The sequence below is a fragment of the Ambystoma mexicanum genome, chromosome 14, assembly GCF_040938575.1.
Source record: "Ambystoma mexicanum isolate Mex_15411 chromosome 14, UKY_AmexF1_1, whole genome shotgun sequence".
Classification (NCBI taxonomy): Eukaryota; Metazoa; Chordata; class Amphibia; order Caudata; family Ambystomatidae; genus Ambystoma; species Ambystoma mexicanum.
Window position 1 is genome coordinate 113,102,473 of NC_090940.1, and position 21,595 is coordinate 113,124,067.

The following is a 21,595-nucleotide window of genomic DNA, read 5'->3' on the forward strand; positions in this document are numbered from 1 at the left end:
AACGGCTTGCTTTTACAATGAAACCACGAGATTTCAGAAAGCACAAGCCTTGGAGAAGAAGGGAACTGCGTGTGTTCAATGGACTTAGAGCGTGGAAGGGAATTAAATTGCAAATGTATAGGGGAAATACCTTCCGAAGCAAGGACACAGTCTGACCACCCACAAGTTGTGCTGTCCAGCGGAAATACAAACCCTGCAGACATTCATGGAACGCTGCAGAGTCGAAACCACACTTACAAGTAGTTTCAAGATGTTGCCAACTTCCTGGCACACACTTAAAGCTTGCCATTAAACAATATGCGGGCAAATGAATTCTTGCTTTATACCAGAAGGATAACAATAATTAGACAACTCTTCAATTAAAACCTCAAAGGAGACGAAGCCAATCAAAAGACCTGAAACGGACCGCTCATGGGAAGGATCAATCTGGGGCTTGCTTGCAAAAAAACACACTGGGCCAGGTGTATAAAAGGGGATGGGGAACGCCAAAGAGGGTCGGAAGCTAAGAGGAAGCAGATGCGCTACTCACTACTCCCTGGACACCAGAGTAGACGGTTACCTGGAATGGGATAGTTTACTTACTGGCATCTGTTCAGCTGATGCTGTGGCACATGCATGACGGAGGCCACGCCACCAGGATTAGCGGCACGCTGATGGTGGAACACAGGGACAGGTTCTACCATCAAGAACTGAAGTTAGAAGGAAGGCATGAGATCTGGGCAGACCCTGGAGAAGCGTAAAGGAGAAGAATCCCTGTCGGGAGGGATACAATATTGTCTAAATAAAAGGATTCTGGATGAAGGGGGTGGGGGAAATATTTTTTTATCACTAAGAGAATTTGAGAAGAAGATAAGAACTAAGAGAGTCTTATTGAGAATCAGAGATCATGGAGAAACCTAAGAGTTTTGCTGAGAACCTGACGTCCCGAAGTGACCTAAGAGCTGTAGAACCATTTTTCGTAATGAGACATGAGAAAGACCTAAGGGAATCTTATTTAGGACCAGAGGTCATAAAGAGAACAAGAGTTCTGCTGAGAACCTGACGTCCCAAAGAGACCTAAGAGAGCCTTAGAACCAATTTTCGTAACAAGACATTAGGGCGACTGATAACCAGAGGGTTCCATGTGTTAATATCCCCGCAAAAATATCGCCATATTTATGCGGCATATTGACCGATGGACCCTGCGGGGGACGCCCCTGCAATCCCACATTATATTGAAATGTGCGGGGTACAGCCCCACAACCCCCGCTCCCACAAATGATCCCCCCAAAAATATTACCTATGGCGAGACAAACAGCCATGTGTACGGCGATATTTTTGGTGGGGATATTTTGTAGGGGTACCAACCAGAGGTCATAGAGAGACCTAAGGGAATCTTATGGACGACCAGAGGTCATAGAGAGAACTAAAAGCGTTACGATGGAAACCGGAGTCTGTGACTAGACCTAAGATAATTGTTCTAGGAATGAGAGATGGTGGAAAGGCCTATGAGAATTGAGCTGAGAATCATAGGCCTTAGAAAAGGCCTAAGGGAACTGGAGAAGAAGAGACCTGAAGTGGTCTGAAGGTCTCCTGTGTTGAGAGAAAAGGTGGGCAAGAGGCCATGGGGAGGGCTGGGATAAAAATGTGTTAAGAAGAAGAGACCACAAAGAGATCAGAACAAAGGAGCATTTTGTGTTTGTTCATAGAATGGGGCTTGACTTTGAAAGCTTCGGTTGACGAACACTTTTGTTGGCCAGACTTGGGGAACGCTTGGATTGCGAGCACAGGGTTACCCTGGAGGCTAAACGACTTGTCAAGAGTAGGTTAGAACTCTTATGTCAGGCAGTGCATTTGAACTTTGGTTAATAAACTAGCGATTCTCTGGAGGGACCGAGACGTTTAGGCTTAGGGTTAAGAGATTTATGTTGAGCGAAGTGATATTCCCGAAGTGCTGGGAGCACCAGGGAGGCCGCACCTTAGTGTCCATCCATGACACTTCTTTACAGACTTATCTCTTATGGTTTCTACAGCACCTTCCCTAGATCCTATAAGCGCTTGTCCAACCCATACCTTAAATCCCGCAAAATTAATAAAACCCTGTATACGGCAAACTCGCCGGTCACTGGATCTCATTTCACCACATCACTGCAATAGAGAATGCATCATTTATTTATTTGGTAATATACAAATAAAGTCTGTAGAAAATCCCATAAAATTAAATGTACTGCTTTCAAGCATAGCTTTATAAAACTACTATCTTGTATTTTCCCCTTCGTTTTTTTAGCCAGTACAATGTCAAGAGCGATGGTCACTGGGGCGCCATAGCTCCTCATCTAATTTGCAGCAGTCTCATTATAAAAGTTTGCTCCATAACTCATCAGGATTGGACTGGGAACCAAAAGAGGCCCTGGAAATAATTCTCAGAGCGGCCCCATATTACACATTTTCAGGAAGCCCAACCTTTTTCATTTTGAAATGAAATGGGTAAACACACAAAAGAAGTCCAGGGTGCAGAGACCTACTGGGAAATCTCTTGAGTTCCCCAAAGGCCATTCCACCCCTGCCTAGGGTGCAGAGACCTACTGGGAAATCTCCTGAGTTCCCCACAGGCCAGTCCAGCCCTGCCCAGTGTGCAGCGGCCTACTGGGAAATCTCCCGAGTTCCCTACAGGCCAGTCCAGCCCTGCTCAGGGTGCAGAGGCCTACGGGGAAATCTCCCGAGTTCCCTACAGGCCAGTCCACCCCTGCCTACGCTGCAGAGGCCTACCAGGAAATCTCCCGAGTTCCCTACGGGCCAGTCCAGCCCTGCTCAGGGTGCAGAGGCCTACGGGGAAATCTCCCGAGTTCCCTACAGGCCAGTCCACCCCTGCCTACGGTGCAGAGGCCTACCAGGAAATCTCCCGAGTTCCCTATGGGCCAGTCCACCCTGCCTAGGGTGCAGAGACCTACCGGGAAATCTGAGTTCCTCACAGGCCAGTACAGCCCTGCCCAGGGTGCAGAAGCCTACTGGGAAATCTCCCGAGTTCACTACAGGCCAGTCCAGCCCTGCCCAGGGTGCAGAGGCCTACTGGGAAATCTCCTGAGTTCGCTACAGGCTAGTCCAGCTCTAAACTCATCTTCCTATGGCAGAAGAAAAATGCCTTTTTCACAAGTTTCTCTCCACTGATCAGAGGTCAGGCTCACAGAACATAATCATATGATGTGACTATGCATCATGACACCGTTATGCAGAGAAATAGCTACAAATGTCATTCATTCTGAATGAATTGCCAGATACTTCTTCCTGATCTTCAAAGCTCTAGTTATTAAAGATTCTTCAGCAAAACACGTAAGTGCCTGTTTAAGAAACAGCCCACTTTAAAGCGGTCTGTATTGTTTAAACCCTTGGGCTTTGCAGACAGGAGCCAAATAGCTCTTTTGCATTGTAACATATAATGGACAAAACAAATGTAATCAAGTTTCCACTGTGTAATTATCACGACTACAAACATGTTCTTCTTGACCCCAAAGCTATTTACTCATTAAAGTTGCAATGAGGAGGTTGTCTAAGCGTGAGGTTCAGAAGAGATCTGACTAGATGATTTTTTGTATTTTTTATTTTTGTATTTGTAAAGCGCACTACAGCCCAAGGGCATCGAGGCGCTGTTGCAAGCAGATGCCTTAGTTACAACATTATGAAGGATTGCTTGTGAGTTACAGAGAGCAGAACCTAAGCATAATGAACAGGAGGCAGGTGTATGGAAAGACAGTGTAAATAATTAACTCATAGCATACAAGGAACAAGTTACTTACCTGTAACTATTGTTCTCCAGCATGGGTCTGGCATGGATTTACATGCTCATGAATATTCCCCGTCGTCAGGCTGGGAATCCTCGGTAAAGAAAAAATCAGTTTCAGTTTCGTTTCTGAACTGTCCTTCTACTAATAACAATAATACTAATAATAATACTAATAATAATCTAATAATATCTACTAAGATACAGGGTGCAGTGTTGTTGAAACATTTGTGTGTGATGGCGAGGGTTTTGAAGGTGATGCGTTCCTTGATGGGGAGGCAGTGGACTAGTCTCCTGGTAGGAGAGATATGTTCCCTTTTTGAGATGCCGGTGGCAGCCCGGAGGGTGATGTTTACCCAATCAAGAGAGTTCCCTTATGTAGGGGAATTTTCAAAGGGAAACCCAAGCTGGCGATTGGTTTAGTAGCTCGGAGTCCTTGTCCAATGCCTGGTGGTTGTGATAGTCACATGATGTGCAGGATGGCAGTCTCTGCTCTGACACCATTACCACTGTGTGTGTCTCAATTCTTGTCCTGCAGCGCAGCATGTCCCGACCTGCTGCGCCCCGCCCTTCCAAACATCACAGTGGTGACAGAAACGTCCTTTCACTATCTTCTTATATTCAGATATGCTAACAGGCCACAAATTCCCCCACCCTGTGCTTTGCACCAAGTTACATCCATCACCAGAAAGACACACTTAGCACGCTCTGCCTCGGTCCCGCGAGAGCCCACGGCATTCTCACTACTGGGCAGGACACTGCGGCTTAAAACAGTATTCCTGGTTCCATCTGGTCTTGGTGAAAAGAGTTAGTTTAAATAAAAGATTTTGGCTCTGCTAGATGCAGGTATTTTACGTAGAGTACAACTAAAAGTCATAAAATAAAAGTGTCTAAAGGCTTCCGTTATATATTTTTTAAATCAATCATCAATCAGTCGTATGCATGCCGGTATCCACTTATATTTCCGAAAACACATTTTCAACATGCCATTTTCCCGAAACAAATATGTCGAGAAAAAAAATTCCGAATGTATAATTTTTTTATTTTATGTTTTATGTTTGTTTTGTGGGTAAAAAAAAAAGTGTCAATAAAAAAACGTGGGGTTGGGGGGGGGAACCCCCCCATTAAAAAATAAAAATAAAAAAAAACAATTTGGAATTTAATTTTTTTTCCGACATATTTGTGTCGGGAAAATGGCATTCGAAAATGTGGCGTTCGAAAATATCACTATAAACCATGCCTGCCACGTGTGGACTCAACACTAAAGCACTTACATACTAGACAAAGCCCAGAGGCCATTAGGCAGTGTAGGAGATGAAGCACCTCAGTGTAATTTGTAAGCTTCTCTTTAAATTCGGGTTTAATAAAAGTCAGAATCAGCCCAGGCAGAAGAAAGGCAGGAGTGAGCATCCCAGGGTTATCCTCCCGCACATAAAATTATTTTTATTTATTTATTTATATTGCAGCGTAGTCCGCAGGCATCAGGGCGCATACATTTAGACCAGGACAAACATATAGTGAACGAGACAACTGGATGCTAAATGTCCCTGTTATTCTTCCCAATGAGGGCAGGTTCAGAACTGCGTTGCAGGGAGAACCCATGAGTTGCCTGCATTTCTGTGCATCTTTTGCAGTGTCGCGAGATACTTTAAATAATCCTGAAATTGGAGCTGGCCATTCTACCTCCTGGAGAAATCTGACCCAGACAGGCACATAGCGTCGGGAAGAAGCTGCTCGCTGAGAGACGGGAAAAGAAGAAATTGAATTCGAGGCAAATTTGAAAGAAAAGAGAAATAATTACTCCTAAATGTTCCGATAAAACCTATAGGGAGATCCTGGAAGAATTAACCGCGAGTCCCTTGAACTAACACTAGAATTGTGACGGCTAAAAATAGAAGAAGAAAATACCTTCTAACCCACACAGAGGAGGAGCATGATTACCCTTTGTATTTTATGAAGACGCAACTGAAGTTTGTGGTCTGGTCCTGAAGAAAGCTGTTAGACATAGCAAAATCCGCCGAAACCGGTAGACCGATACAAAGTGTTCAGGCTAATCCCCTGTACCCCTAAGACTCTCGGACTGTTTGAGCGCATGGGTTGTTAAAACTGTGATTTTCTATTTGCACAGCATTACTGTCTGCATACATTTACACACACAAGCGGGTGAGATTAAAGGAGGAAACACTAACCCTAGTGTTTGGGCTTTAACGAAATGCAAAGATAGGAAAGTAATGAGTTAGGCTAGGGCCAGCCCTTCTTCTATCTCCTTCCCTAGATAGGCGGCACACCAGGGCCCACTAGGGATAGACAAACTGACTAAATAGGGGATATCTAGACTTTCCGACAGGGAGATTTAGTGAGCTATAGGCCACTGTGTTGACGTTTTAGAATAGAGGCTTTCTACTTGTTATGTGTGTTAATATGGATGCATGTGTTCATATCCCCGCATAAATATTGCGATACAAACATATCACCATATTTTTCCGGCGATATTGAGGCATGGACCCTGGGGGGGACACCCCTGCAACCCCTGCATTATTTTTAAATGTGCGGAGGACCCCCCACAACCCCTGCTCCCACAAATTATCCCCCCAAAAAATATCGCTGATGGAGTTCCAGACGACCATATATACGGCAATATATTTGGTGGGGATAATATGTAGGGATACCGTTAATATTGCGAGCATTAGGTGGAAGCTACTGCTCAAGAGCCCTCCATAGTGTTTTGGCATTCTACCGCCTGCTCATTTTCAGTGGAGAGGGACTTGACTCATGGCCTCCATCCATGGATGGCACACCCTGCCTCTCAGGGGAGGCATATATTAATTCTCACTGGATTTAGGGATGTCACTCTCTGCCATGGTTGTGATAACCAGCTCTATCTTGCTGACAACCAACTCACTTACAGCCGGGGTCTGCAACTTGCAGTTCTCCAGATGTTTTGGACTATAACTCCCATGAGTCCTCAGCATTGACTTTGCTGGTTAGGGCTGAAGGGAGTTGTAGTCTAAAACATCTGGAGAGCCACAGTTTGCAGAGCCCCGATTTATAGATACCTGCACTTTGTACCATAATTGCTCTTTCTTAGCACTTAATCTCTCCCATTGTTCCCTGGTACCACTTACTGATCTAAATGTTCAATAGCTGTGTATTATCTCATCCCTTCTCCTACCCACCTTGGGGGCCTCAAAGTATTATAAATCAACCATACGTAAATAAATAAATCAAAGGCTGGTCGATATCAGGGAGAGGCCAAAATCAATGCGTCCAGGGGTGTTGCTAGGTCTGGAAAATATCCGGGGCTAGGCTAATATCGGGACTGTCGGGACTCAGGGCTAGCTAGCCTTTTGGTTGTAGCCTCAGAGCTGCTATCAGGAGCTACAACCAAAAGACCCCGGGCTATATCCCCCTCAGCCCCCCCTAGCAACGCCTCTGAATGCGTCCATTGACCGAGGAGCAGTGGAGTGTTGCCGTTTACTAATACCAATTCTTCGTACTAAAGGCTCAATTTCTTTCTCTTTGCAACTGATGGTTATCAGTGAAAAGGTGGAACTATTTAAGTTTAACAACAGAAGTTAAAACATGTAGCTTAAAACATGCAATGTTTCAGTACAGTTTGTATTAGTGAACATTTATTTTTGAATTTTTGAAATGTCTTTTTCTTTGCATTTTTATTTTATTTCTGCCTCATGCTCCCAGCACTCTGGCTGTTTCCTCTGCATATACTGCTGGCTATGGGGCTATCATGGATAAAAAAAAAAGAAGCAGAACAAAAATAACCACATAACAAAAATGACAAAACCAAAAAAAGCAGAACAAAAATAACCACATAAAAAAGGACAAAACCAAAAAGAAGCAGAACAAAAATAACCACAAAACAAAAAGGCCAAAACAAACAAAAGAACAAAAATAACAACCACATTACATAAGGTACCCAACACACACGCAAAAAACATTTTTATCAAGAAAATAAACCTAAGAAAAAGTAGAGAAATCCTTATTTGCCACCACTGCAGTTAATGGTCGTCACACTGGATTGTGCCCTAACACGGGTAGTATGAATTAAGTAGTTCTGCTTTAGACTCCAGATCTATGTACATCAACATGCAAATTGTTTTTTAATGTCCTAATAAAAGAGTAAATCTACCTCAGCCTGAATACATATTTCTTCTTCTTGTAATCCCCAGCTGCTTCACAGGTGGCGCTCGCGAGCGTGAAAGGTTCTTCTCCGTGGAAAGGGGCGCTGGAGTCGTAGCTTTTGGCGTCTTTGTAAAACGACAACTCGTTCCTTTGGAGCACGCAGTAGAGGGTGTTCCAGGACCTACAGACAAGGACATAAGCTTTGTGAGCAGCATTAACTGGCAGCTCTATATCATGGTGCGAAAATATTGATGTTACAACAAGCGAACCAAATATTTTACTATTTGTTGAAGTTGGGAGTAAAATGAATTTCTGTGGAGTAAAAAGGCAATGTAACCCTATTGGGGGTATTTTATATGTAAGTAAAATATATATGTAATCTCTAAAACAGATACCATTTTGCAATTCATATATTTTTGTATATCTCCTAGTAATTCATGCAAATTATGCTTTTGTAGAACCAAATGTGTTAATGGTAATTTTGATCGGCCTAATCTGAGTAGTTTGACTTTCTTTTTATATTAATGGGAGGATCCCGGTCCATACCCTACCTCCCTCTACTATGCTCCCAATCTCCTAACCCCTTCTCACCGCCCCACCCAATAATATATATATATATATATATATATATATATATATATATATATATATATATATATATATATACACACATATATACACACACACATTTTTTTAGATCAGGCAGCAATAGTATCAGAGCTCCTTCCTGTGGCACTGCTCTGCTGGAACCACAGATCTGAACATATCCATGGAGCTGTTTTACTGGAAGCCGGGGCAGGCTCCTATGGTCTGTCCTTTACTTTTTTGTTGGGTGTATTTTCAGTCCCTATTTGTTTGTTAGAAGAATTTGCCTGTTTTTAGAGATTAAAAGTGGCCAGTGCAGAATTTATCTGTAGGGCTGGTTACAACATATGAATGGTTTTGCATCAACATAAGATATCTCAAGTTTGCTATGATGCTTCCTCTGCATAACATTTGCTTGTCCCGGGTAGCTCTCCACCCCGTTTAACTCTCCACCCCGGATAGCTCTCCACTCCGGGTAGCTCTCCACCCCGGATAGCTCTTCATCCTGTGTAGCTCTGCACCCCGGGTAGCTCTCCACCCCTTGTAGCTATCCACCCCAGGTAGCTCTTCACCCCTGGTAGCTCTCCACCCCGGATAGCTCTCCACTCCGGATAGCTCTCCACCCCGTTTAACTCTCCACCCCGGATAGCTCTCCACTCCGGGTAGCTCTCCACCCTGGGTAACTCTCCACCCTGGATAGCTCTTCACCCTGTGTAGCTCTCCACCCCGGGTAACTCTCCACCCCCAGATAGCTCTTCACCCTGTGTAGCTGTGCACCCCCGTTAGCGCTCCACCCCGGGTAGCTCTCCACCCCGGGTAGCTCTTCATCCTGTGTAGCTCTGCACCCTGGGTAGCTCTCCACCTCTGGTAGCTCTTCAGCCTCAGGTAGCTCCTCACCCCGGGTAGCTCTCTGCCCAGGGTAGCTCTTCACTCCGAGTAGCTCTCTAGCATGGGTAGTTCTTCACCCCGGGTAGCTCTCCGCCCAAGATAGCTCTCCACTCCGGGTAGCTCTCCACCCCGGTTAGCTCTTCATCCTGTGTAGCACTGCACCCCGGGTAGCTCTCCACCCCTGGTAGCTATCCACCCCGGTTAGCTCTTCACCCCTGGTAGCTCTCCACCCCGGATAGCTCTCCACTCCGGGTAGCTCTCCACCCCATTTAATTCTCCACCCTGGATAGCTCTCCACTCCAGGTAACTTTCCACCCCGGATAGCTCTTCACCCTGTGCAGCTCTCCACCCCGGGTAACTCTCCACCCGGATAGGTCTTCACCCTGTGCAGCTCTCCGCCCCGGGTAACTCTCCACCCCGGATAGCTCTTCACCCTGTGTAGCTGTGCACCCCCGTTAGCTCTCCACCCCGGGTAGCTCTTCATCCTGTGTAGCTCTGCACCCTGGGTAGCTCTACACCCCTGGTAGCCCTTCACCCCGGGTAGCTCTCCAGCCTCAGGTAGCTCTTCACCCCGGGTAGCTCTCTGCTCCGGGTAGCTCTTCACTCCGAGTACTCTCTAGCATGCGTAGTTCTTCACCCCGGGTAGCTCTCCACCCCGACTAGCTCTTCAGGCTGTGTAACTCTGAACCCCGGGTAGCTCTCCAGCCCGGCTAGCTCTACACCCTGGTTTGCTTTCGATCCCCGGTAGCATTTTGCCCCCAGGTAGCTCTCCGCCCCGGGTATGTCTTTACCCCAGGTAGCTCTCCATCCTGGGTAGGTCTCCACCCAGGGTAGCTCTCTACCCCATATTGCCTCTGATCCCCATCACCCATTTTCACCCCTCCTTCTTCCCCCAAATTAATGTATACTGCATCCTTACTACATTCCCTCCCCACTGTTTTTTTTCATGTTTCTGGTGGTTTTTTCATCTGAAAGTCGTGCGCATGGCCCTGCCATTTCTCACTGCCGACCTCCAAATTCTGGACATTTCAGCCATATTCATGTCCAGACATAAATATGGGAACAGTCTCAAACATGGACCCCCAAAATATCTAGTAAATGGCATTCCCGCCAACCAAGCTTGTGTTCCCATTATCATATACATCGGGGGTCTCCAAGTACAGTCCTTAAGCGCATCCCCCATGCCACCTTTTAGGATAATCCCTGCCCATGAGAATGACTCCCATTAGAGTCATTGGGGGCCATTATGACTTTTGTGGTGCAGGAGAAGTGCAGGAAAAGTGCCAGTAAAAATGCTGCCGGTAATTCCATTACCGGCACCTTTCCCACCCCGCAAAAGTACAGGTTTGCTGATGGGGTTCACTGATTTACCTCCAGCCAACAGCTGGAGGTAAATCAGGCCCCCACTGGTAGAAAATGCCAGCATTTCCTATGGGACTCCATGGAATGGGGATTTACCACCCTTTCCGCCACCTGTAATATCTGAGCAATACCGGGATATCAGGCAGAAGAAATGTTAGGCCAGTTTCCGGCATCCCGCGGGATTTACCGGCGGGAAACCAGCAAACCTTTAATGAGCCACAATGTATTTATTTGTGTTGTGTGGAAATCCTGAACACCTGGAGTGGATTTGGCACTTGGGAATCACACTTAAACAGTGAGTCAGTTTCCTAAGACATGAACAAAGATAACAGTTTTTAACTTTCTCTTAGAATTCGAGGAGGTTATTTTCTGTCCTCAAATACACACTTCCATCTTCAGGAGCAGCCTCCCTCACCCGCCTCTCAGACCGGCCTCCTCCACGTGGGCTGTGATCTTGCTTCAAGGATGTGTGCACTGAAGGCCGCTCCTTTTCAGTGACGGTGGGTAGCCTGCGGAACTCTGACACACAAGCTGTGCTCCATGTGGGATCATGCAATCTTTAGGACACAGCTTAATAGTTAGTGTTTCACTATGTAAGAATCCGTTCTATGTGATAATGTCGCCTGGGAAAAAGTCACCAGGACGAAATGTATTTTCCTGCACCCCTAAAAGCCTTCCATCACATATTCTAGGATGGGTATTATTTAATATTATATAATCTGGTCCTAGAATATTTGGGGAAAGTGCTTGATTTGCTTGGCAGAGCAAATTTGTAGAAATGTTTCCACCTGGTGACCTTTTCACAGGTGATTTTTATCACTGGATACCAATCCACTAATGATGTCTCATCTTTTCATAACATACGCTTTTAACATAACAACACATATTATTTTATCATGCCCTGCCCAGTAATGACCAAGAGTGGCAGGATTTTGCAAAAATTGTATCTTTGTTATCTTTGAGTGTTCTCCACTATTTTAAAGAACATTGTAAAAGTAATCCTAAGAGTAAACTTTACCTGTCCTTCATTGACTTTGCAAAGGCTTTTGACACTGTTTTTTGACCTCTCTTGTGGAGGAAATTGAAGTCATGGGGAATTGACCCCATCCTTATTATATTTTATTACTGCCTTATATACAGATACAGCAGTTATGGTGCATACCAATGACGTGGGGGCAATTTCTAGGGAAATAAAGGTAAACAAGGGTTTGGAGTAGGGGTGCATTCATGCCCCCCTGCTTTATAACTTGTATGTCACTGATATGGGCGTGGCCATTTCTGAAGCACGTAACTCCCCTCCCCAAATCGCCAGAATCCCGGTCTCTTGGCTGGGATATGCCGACGATACTGTACTTTCGGATTTAACGCCTATCGGGTTGCAACATTCACTAGATGGTCTCTCGTTGTATGCCGCAAAAAACGATCTAAAAGTGAATGTTGCAAAAACTAAAATATTGGTTCGTGGTGAGATACGTAAGAAGACCAAATTTCGTTGCAAGTTAAATGGAGTTTTTATGGAAAGAGTAGAGCATTATATCTACTTAGGTTTTCCAATTGGAGCGTCCTCTTGTAAAGACTTCTATGGGGATTAAATATGTCCTACAATTCTTAAGAAATGGTTTTATTTTAAGAAATGTATTAAAAAAAGGTAGGAGACAATGTTGAGGGTTTGTTACAGATTTACCAGAGGAGCATACGCCCAGTGATCCTTTATGGATTGGCAATCTTACCGAAATCGATAATAACTTCGGTAGATAGACTTGAAGGTAAGATCCTGAGATCGATTTTGGGAGTACCTGCTACCGTGCCAGTTGAAGCACTCCAGTGTGAATTTGGTATTATTTCCATTCGCTCATTATGTTTTCATCAACGTTGTAGCCTGTACGACAAGATAATTACTCATCCTCCTGGAACGAATACAATAATTGGCTTTCTGTTCACTCTGTACTCTCTTGAGTCCTCTAATAATTTTGTATTTGATCTGTGTACTAATAATCTCGATATTGTCTATAATAATATAATCGAATTCCCTAATTTTTTTGATATTTTAAAGGAAAAAACGAGAGTCTTGTACATAATTGCCAATCTTGACCTACTAGCTAAAAAGAAAATATACACTACGTTCAGTAAACAAGGTTTTAAATTGAATATTCCCAGAACCTATTTGACCAAATTGTTCTCTCCTCAACTTTCTTATTAACTTACATATGTACGCTTTAATATTTTACCATGTAGAGAACATACGGGTAGGTGGTTGAGCCTTTCCCTGTGAGGAGCGGATCTGCCAATTATGTAAATTAACCATTGAAAGTGCCTGTCATTTGCTTACTAATTGTCCTAATTTACAGCACTATTATGCGAGGAGTTACACTACTTTTGTCTACAACATTAATTTGATCAGCACTGAGCAGTTTTGGAGTAATATTGTTGGTGCAGAATCGATAGTCATTCCAGCTTCTGCGTACCATGTCTGGAAAGCTGCTCCTAAATTGATTGTATTAGCGTGCGGATCATGCGATTTATAGCAAGATTCTACACAATTTATTTATCCTAGTAATTTTATTAGATTGATTACAGTTCTAGTATTTTGGTACCAAACCTTTTAACTTAATTTTGTATTTTTACAATTTACGGTATTATTTATGTGTATTACTTGCTGTGCGTTCATAAGATCGAACCAATGTACAATACATTTTTTAAAAAGCATCTTTGTTATGGTTAAAAGAAGAGCTGGGCTATAATTCTTTTGAATGTACGGCCAAACTCAATTACTGTCCCTACCACTTGGTCTGCCAGGAAATCTGCCAGATTACGAGTGGCAGTAAGGCAGTATTAGCCCCCTTGAGGGAGTGCTATAGGAATCCATGGAGATGCCTTAATAATGCCTCTGGATGGTAGACCGCCCATGGTAATTTCTCTAGGGTTTGAAGGTAAAGTGGAGGATTTGCCTCCTGCCCAGTGGAGAAGGCATTTCCTCTATTGCATGTGCAAACGTGCAATCTGGTGGTGCGGTCATTCTGTTTCTGATATTTCTTTACTGCACCATTGTATTCATTGGGGCTCATGTTCAATTGGCGCGTAACGTTAATGAAAAGCGTAAAAGCCTTGCATACTGCTTTTACGCCTTCCATTAACACAACCCCACCTTTTCAATCATTTGTTTTACCGAAAGGAGTGGCGAAATGCAACTTCCGTTTCCACCACCTCCTTCCTCTCTGCCTTACAAATGTTACAGCATTTGTGCCAGCATGAATTTTCATGCCTCAGCAAACGCTGGAGATCACTATGGGATCTGCCAGCTTCATGCACCAGCATAAAGCAGGGAGACCCCATAGGGATACATTGTACACGGTCCCTGCCATGCTTGCATGTCGGAGAGCATTTATTTGTAATTGTGAACGCTGCTTGCCATGCGAGCATGCAAAGCGGCGCTCACAATCAAAACTAAACGCTGCCTGGCATGCCAGCATTCAGGCAGTGTTTGCTCACTCTGCACTGCGGAGTGCAAATGTGAAGAGCAAAAAGCAGCGTACATGCTTGTACGCCGCCTTTTGCCCTTTACATGTGTCCCCCGCAGTGTAAATGACCAGCATTTGGTGGTGAGACCCGCTAACATTACAGTGTAAACGTAACGGCTCCCTGCCTTCAAATTACGATTGTAATGAACATGAGCCTTATAGTGAGCCCCCCGAAACGAACACATTGGTAAATGCTATTTTGATAAAACATATTATTTTAATATTTTGTATTATTTCTATTCTTTCATTGAAAAAACACATTTTGTTTAATGCAACCATGAACATTTATTGTTACGGCAGGGTTTCCATGCAAATGTGACAGAGCAAACAAAAATGATGAATACAAAAATGTGCTTGCATCTGAATCGCAAAAAGCCTTTGAGAGTGTTTCATTGATAAAGGTTTCTGAAGACACTCATAGCAGCCAGCATAAACTGTTTCGGTTGCTTGAACTATCATTCTGAAAATTAGAGGGCCACTAGTTTTGGCTCATAAAGATTGTGATAGCCACCGGGAAGGGAACACAATCTTGGGATAGAAAGTTTGTATTGGCTTCACACTTTTTTTTGCATTTCAATGGTGGAGGAGGTAGAACCGCTGACAGTAGCAAATTCGCGGTGTAATCCAAACACTTGCCACATTTAGGTGATATAAAAACAGTGGTTTGAAAGGCGGCGGGTTAATTGGACTCATGAAACAGGTTCCGGTTTAATAAAAGGCTCCGAAACCGTGTGTGCCTTCAGCCACTTGGTGTCCAACCAATATAGGATCCCAGCATACAGTCCTGAATTAAAGTACTTAGCTTGCCTCTTTTTATACAGAACATGCACATTTTAGTAGTATTTTATTATTGTTTTCTTAAGAAAATGTTAAGATCATTAGTAACATGTCATTACTTTGAAGGGGACTGTGTGCAGAAAGTGTTAATCTATAAAAGTTGTAATGTGAGTACTATCTGAAAGTGGCATAGCTCAGGGGCAACGCGCTTGCCGTGGAAACAAGACGACATGGTGTAACACAGGCTCGATCCCCGGGTCCGGCGCAAACGCGTCATAAATAAAAAATTACAATGTGTTCGCCTCATTTGGTCTTGATATCATTGCCTTAATCCCTTCATGAGTTCCTGTATATTCTATGCATAGCTTGTGGCGCAGTCTCTCGTGTGCCTTTTCATCCCAAACAACCTCTGTGGGATGTACTCGTTAGATGTCATAATCACATGATATGTTTTCTGGCGTTTGTGTCCTTCTTTTATCTTCTTTTCTCATTTCACAATCTGCACGGCTTTTTAGCGTGCACTCCTCACCTCCTTGTAAAAGTATGGCAGGGAGCAGGAGGCACACATCACTGCACCCCTCCTACCTCCAGGTAGTGCCATACATAGGAAGGGAGAGGGGTGAAAGGGGAATGGTGCGCACATTTGAAAGCGTGACACTGAAATAGAGGAAGGACATAGCAGCTTCCACTTCCATTTTAATGCCATACCCTTGGTCATGTGTCCACGTAAATGAATTGTCCCAGGGAGGACATGTCAGCAGAAAAAAAGTTATTACTTTAATACAATGGGTGAGATTATCCCTGTGCCTTAATGTATATTCCTGTAAAATTGAAAAAAGTAGACATGGAACTTGGTTTGGGGGCGGGTACTGTAAAATGATTGTAGCAAGTATTTACATTGCTCCTTGAAATGTCAAACTTTCACCCCCTCCAGCGCCACCTGCTCATCTGTCCACAGAGCAGTTTCATTTCAATGGAAGTGAGTGGACAAAGACTATACTATCCCCTTTGTAGGAAAGCGGGTCTTCAATGAAATGATTTAATTCAGAAACAATCAGCCACTAAACAGGCTGTGAATAGCGCTATCGTGTGTCACCCTACAACCGCACACAGGTGCTGATAACCAGGGGCAGAGTGGGGCCTAAAATGGGCGTGGACACCAATGAAAAAGTGGCTCACATAGGGCAATTCGCGACTTTCATAACCGACTGTTTCAGTACCACACAAGGGGGAGGTTTTGGTAACATTTGTTGCAAATAGTGCATTTGAAAGCATAGTCGGTTAGTAACATTGGCCAAAACTACCAGCGACACTGTACAGTAACTCAAAGTGGACCACTTTGGCAAGCAAAAACGGTCCACGTTGAGTTTTAAAAAACGAGCCCAATGTTAGCATGTTGAGCTGTCTCTGTGGGCCTTGCCATGTTGCCCTGTAGACCGGTCGTAGCCTGCTCAGTGCCTCCACATAGGTCATGGATTTGCAACCTTCTGCCTGGAAACAATGCTGAGAGAAATGGATCTGGGGACTGCCACTGGTGGACACACTGGAAATAACATTGAGGGTAACTCGATATTTATTTTAAAGGCACTATCCAACACTTTCGACAAATATTCTAGGACTGGAGTTTGTTTATATAATTGCACCAGTCTTAAAACATGTTCGGAAGGGTGTTTAGTGCCTTAAAAAAACATATCGAGTCACCCTCGATGTTTTTTCCAGCGATTATATCACATACAACCGGGGGAAAGCTCCCCATTTCTATCCTACTCCCACCTATGAGCTTGGCAGGGACTTGTCGCAAGGGCAGCATGGTCAAAATGGCTCCATCAGGAATATTACAGTTGCCATAGAGTTGCAGAGAAACGTGGGAGGAATACGCGCAAAGACACTCCTCCTACATGACAGGGGTTCTCAAGAGCGCAAACTCCTGGTGGTAGCATGCAAGCCCTGCACACAAAACAACTTGTTCAAGAGCATAGACTCTCACAAACCCAAAAGCTCTTTTCACCCATACAGTAAAACGCAGCTCCAGGAAACTGAAAACTAGAATGTTTAGGTGCTGACCGCCAGATACTTTCTCCATGTACACGCAAACTCTGGAGATCCAAGATGGCCGTCTCGCAAGAAGAAGCCTCTGCCCATGGAGAGAAAGAGGGAAGAGCTAGAAACATGAACCAGCCAGATACACCCCTAAAGGAAACTGTGGCCAGTTACAGATCCGGGGCTCGGACTGTGTACCCATTCAACCCATAGTCCTAAAACCAGCTATGAGGTGGAGCTGGGTATGTATCAAAAGTTCGTAGAGATACCAGGTAGTGTGGGAGTATAACATGAGCAGAAACAAGGAGAGGGGGTAGGTTAGATGTTAGGAAAGACTTTCTTTTTGCAACTTTCCCTCCTTTGACATCAATGGAACCCTCTCACCCCCAACTGTTTGCTATTGTTTGACTCCTGACCTGACTTTTAGAAGGTAAGTAAATTCCTTTTTTCTTTGCTCATCTTTTTTTGGACAGCGCATAAAGTTACCAGTGCAGGGGGATCCTGTCCCCCTTTGTGATATTGCTTGTTATTTTTAAGCTGCACACACGACCTTACAGTGAAGTGTGTCAGGGGTATTTTGAATCCCTTTTTCATTTTCTTTGAGAAGCATTTCTGTTACCTACATGCTGTGTCCAAAATGGGCTGGTGGCAGCGAATATCATTCAACCATGTTTTTCATTTTTCACGCCTGCACTTTTTGCAATTTTCCACATGATGCATTTTTGATTACCTTACACTCAAAATCGCCATGCCTCATGCTTTTCATCCAGGACCTTGGTCATCTTGTCTTTTAGCCCCATTCCTGCCTACTCAGGTCAGGAAAAACAATATAAGGAAAGGCCTTTCCTGGAAAAGACCTCTGCGTTCCCAGGCAAAGCAGCCTTCTTTGCATCTGGCTGGATATGGGGGCTGGGCCTGTCTGGTGCCAATCCACACTCAGGCCAGGGGATTGTTGGTTGCTGAGCAGATGTGGGGCAAGATGGTGTACACGACTGGACAGCCGTTTCCAGTATGAATGGTGCAGATCCTTTCCATAGGTGGGCCGGGGGTGAGCCTGGGTCAAATCTAGGATAAAAGGAGGACTCTTGCAGCCGTTCTTCAGATCGCCGTACGAGCCAAGATCCTTTTGAAGAGCTGCAGCCTGCTAGAAATCCAAGCATGACTGTAGAAGACATCCAGCATTGCCTCCAGCTAAATCCTGGTGAAGCCCTTCTTCTCTGGACCGGTTTCTTGACGACCTTCGTCAGTGCTTTGATTCTGAGGCTGGTGAGGTCAAACAGTCCAGACATTTGCACACCTATTCTGCCCTCGTGAGCCTTTTGGAGTGTACCGGGCTGACCAGCGGCACTCTGGGCCTCTCCTATGCACCAGTTTCCATTATGAGTTTGGACCTGGAACTCTGCACAGGCTGCTACCTAAGAAAGATCCTGCTGTTGCTGCTCTCCAACCAGTATAGAGGTCCTCCTGGAGCAGTTTCTTTGTGTCGGCCATGTGAGTCGCCTTCACTTCTGCTTGCCTCCATTATTTCCAGGGGATCACGTTTCATCGTGGGACTTGCAGGGGTCTGCATCTCGGGGTGGTTTGGTCATCCAGCTTCCAAATCACAGGAAGCGTCTTGACAGAGTTTGGAACTTATGTTTTTGTTTGCCTCTCTGAACCCCTACATTTGGGTGGCCCAAAATGTGTATAAAGGCCAACATAAAGGCTCTTGACCAAGATCCAGGAGTTGCGCCCTCTGTTGAGTCCACTTGCTTTTTTGAGAATCCATATATACGTTTGGGGCAATACGATGTACAATTCATACTCCTGAAGAATTGTTTATCAGGTGTGAATCCTATGTGGATTCTTGAATTCTCTTTTTATCATGTGTTATTTAGCATTTGTGAGTTGCTGGAACAACATGAAATAGAAATGCAAAAACTTTTAAAAAAACAAATGAAACAAAGGGGGTCATTCCGAGTTTGGAGGTAGCCATGGCGCTTTTAGCACCATGGTTGCCTCCAAACTCTGGTCCGGGTCCGGTCAGTCCGAATTGGGACTTACCGGGACATTCCGACCTATGCGGACCCGTTAAGTCCCCATTTCGAAACCCATTCCCCATTCCCATTTGAGCCCCCATAGGGCTCAATGGGAATGGGAAAGGAGCTATTGACGAGCCCGCAAATAGCGGGCCCATTATTAGCTCCATGGTCCCTTAACGGGTCCCGCTAAGGACGGCTGGTCAGACCAGCTGGTCCTGGTAGAACCTGCTAAGGGACCTCGGAATGTGGCGGTAGGGGGTTAAGAGCACCGACATCCTTACCAGTGCCGTTAACCCCCTACCGCCATACTCGGAATGACCCCCAAAGTGTCCCAATTCATTACCTTATGGAAGGGTAATTCTTTGGCTTTGAAAAATACAGAGCTGTACTAGGTTTTGTTTGAAGTTTTTTAATATATTAGTAAGCCTACAGATGCAGGAGAAATTCGTTTTTATTATGACACCCGTACAGCACAGTCACTAGGCTACACCCCCAGGAGGGTACAACCATCCTATTAGGACCCAACGTCGTAATGAAACCATCCTCTTAGCACGGTAAGGTGATTAGATGTCTTGCCGCCCATAGTGATATTTTCCCTATTTCTGATGCCTATCGTGGATTAAGGCTTTTAACCTTTGCTCAGTGCTTGTGTGCTAGGTTTATGCAACCTGTGGCTCTCCAGATGTGTTGGACTAAAGCTCCCATCAGGCCTAGATACCATAGTCAATGATGAGGGATCATGAAAGCTCTAGTCCAATGTACGCATTCTCTTCACAGCACTTTAACCAGAATGAGAACATCACATTTGGAATGATTACTTTTCAGTACACAACTATGCAAATGGACCATTGTGGGTTCCCCATTCCCGACAATGGGGAAAAGCGAGAGCACTGTTACCTCAAAGGATGCATAGACGAGGAAACAAAGGCAGACTCAAATACCATTGGTATGATGTGGGCTATCGCTCCATGATCAAAAATGACAACAATCCATTACTACACCTGTTTGCAGCCTTTTTGGTGGGTCCTTCAAAGTCATGTTTGCGCCCAAGATATCCTTTCATCTCGATGCTGTGGGAGCTCTCGGGCTGCCGGGGGAGAGTGAGCGACTCTTGTATCTCACTCGTTGGTGTGTGCAATACGGTACGAGGTGATTCCTCCGCCTGTTCTTCATGTCCAGTCGTCACTTGGCCTTGGATTTCCACTGGAAGGTCTTCAAATGACTGAGACATGGTTACAAGGTTGGTTTCTACATCAACTGTCACCTAATATTAAGAAAAACAATGTTCATGTTAAAAGTGGCCAATTGTCATACCTGCCAATGCTTACAACACTTGTAGCCAGGTGAGCGTATTGAAGAGGAATTTGAGCAGAGCTGCTTTGATCAAACAGAGAGACGAGAATAAGCATCTCCGAAGGGGGAGGGGGGTTGGAATATATCTCTTTGGTAATGTGCTGTCAGTGTTTGCTGTTTGGACCAATAGCCTATTCAGGAGCTACAAGGAAAGTCGAGGTTGGGGGCGCCATTTTAAAGTCAAGGTTTAGTTAAAACATTGCCACTTGAAAGTGTGCAGCTGTGGTTAGTGTGAATGGACCATTGCAGCTGCTGGTTGGGTATATGCTACTGCTGGGTGTCATGGCCTGTGTTATAGAGATAGCCTTTGGAAAATGTTTAATACATACATTCATAAATATTCTGTGTTTCAGTTGAGGAAGTGGATGTACATGATGGTTACTCCGTACTGGTGTATGTAGGCACAAACTGGACCGATTAATGAGAAATGGAAAATACAAAGGCATAAGGGGTAAGGGAATCATTCTTAAAAAACGTAATAGAGGGTTTCAATAGAAAGAGAATTAAAGGGTCACAAAGCTGCTCTTTGACTCCTCCTACCCTAACGGAAACTGGAGCCACCCACAATAGGGACATTGTTCCTGTGCCTACTTGTCAGGTACCGCTGATTAGGAAGGTAAGCAGCAGGCAAAAGCAGGAAGGATAACAGAGTATTTTGCCCTTTTTGTCTCTGTGGAACCAGGGTTCGGGTCAATATGTGCAGACATTCTATCGGCAGTGAGTGCAGTGCACTCCTTGTGCAGTGCAAGAGTAACATCTTTGGGTTATTTCAAGACTGATGCATCGTATCAGTCTAAATTGCCAGGTATTAATCTATGATGTTGGTGTTTGCGCAGTAGGTTGCCGGTAAAATATCCCTTCAATAGCCCCTTCATAGGGTTTGTATGAATCTGCTCTGTGCATAACTAATGGGTCACTCTGGACACTTGTGTAGATCTCCCCAAAGCTAAGCGACTGCAGACTATATAAGAGGTTGTGCCTTTGCAAGAACATTTTGTTGCTGGCTGCAATCTGCTGGTGCTGGGAGCTTTTGATGTGGTGCCCACTCATCGGGACCTGTAGGTATGCAGACAATCATTAGGAGGTCGGCAGTACCTGTCGGTAGTACCAGTGGGTTGCCGTCGACCTCGGAACACCGTTTCCATCGCCTGATA

At 44.7% G+C, this 21,595-nt stretch overlaps 1 protein-coding gene across 2 annotated transcripts in view; it reads right to left on the minus strand.

The window, feature by feature from the left end:
• The window catches only part of SPTB (spectrin beta, erythrocytic), a 524,484-nt gene that overhangs the window by 8,738 nt on the left and 494,151 nt on the right, over nt 1-21,595 (minus strand). For both annotated transcript variants that reach the window (XM_069638664.1, XM_069638665.1), the window contains 2 exons: nt 20,090-20,352; nt 7,905-8,078 (listed from right to left, as the gene is read on the minus strand). In XM_069638664.1, the coding sequence (XP_069494765.1) occupies nt 7,905-8,078; nt 20,090-20,352 (437 nt within the window). The remainder of the gene's footprint in view (nt 1-7,904; nt 8,079-20,089; nt 20,353-21,595) is intronic.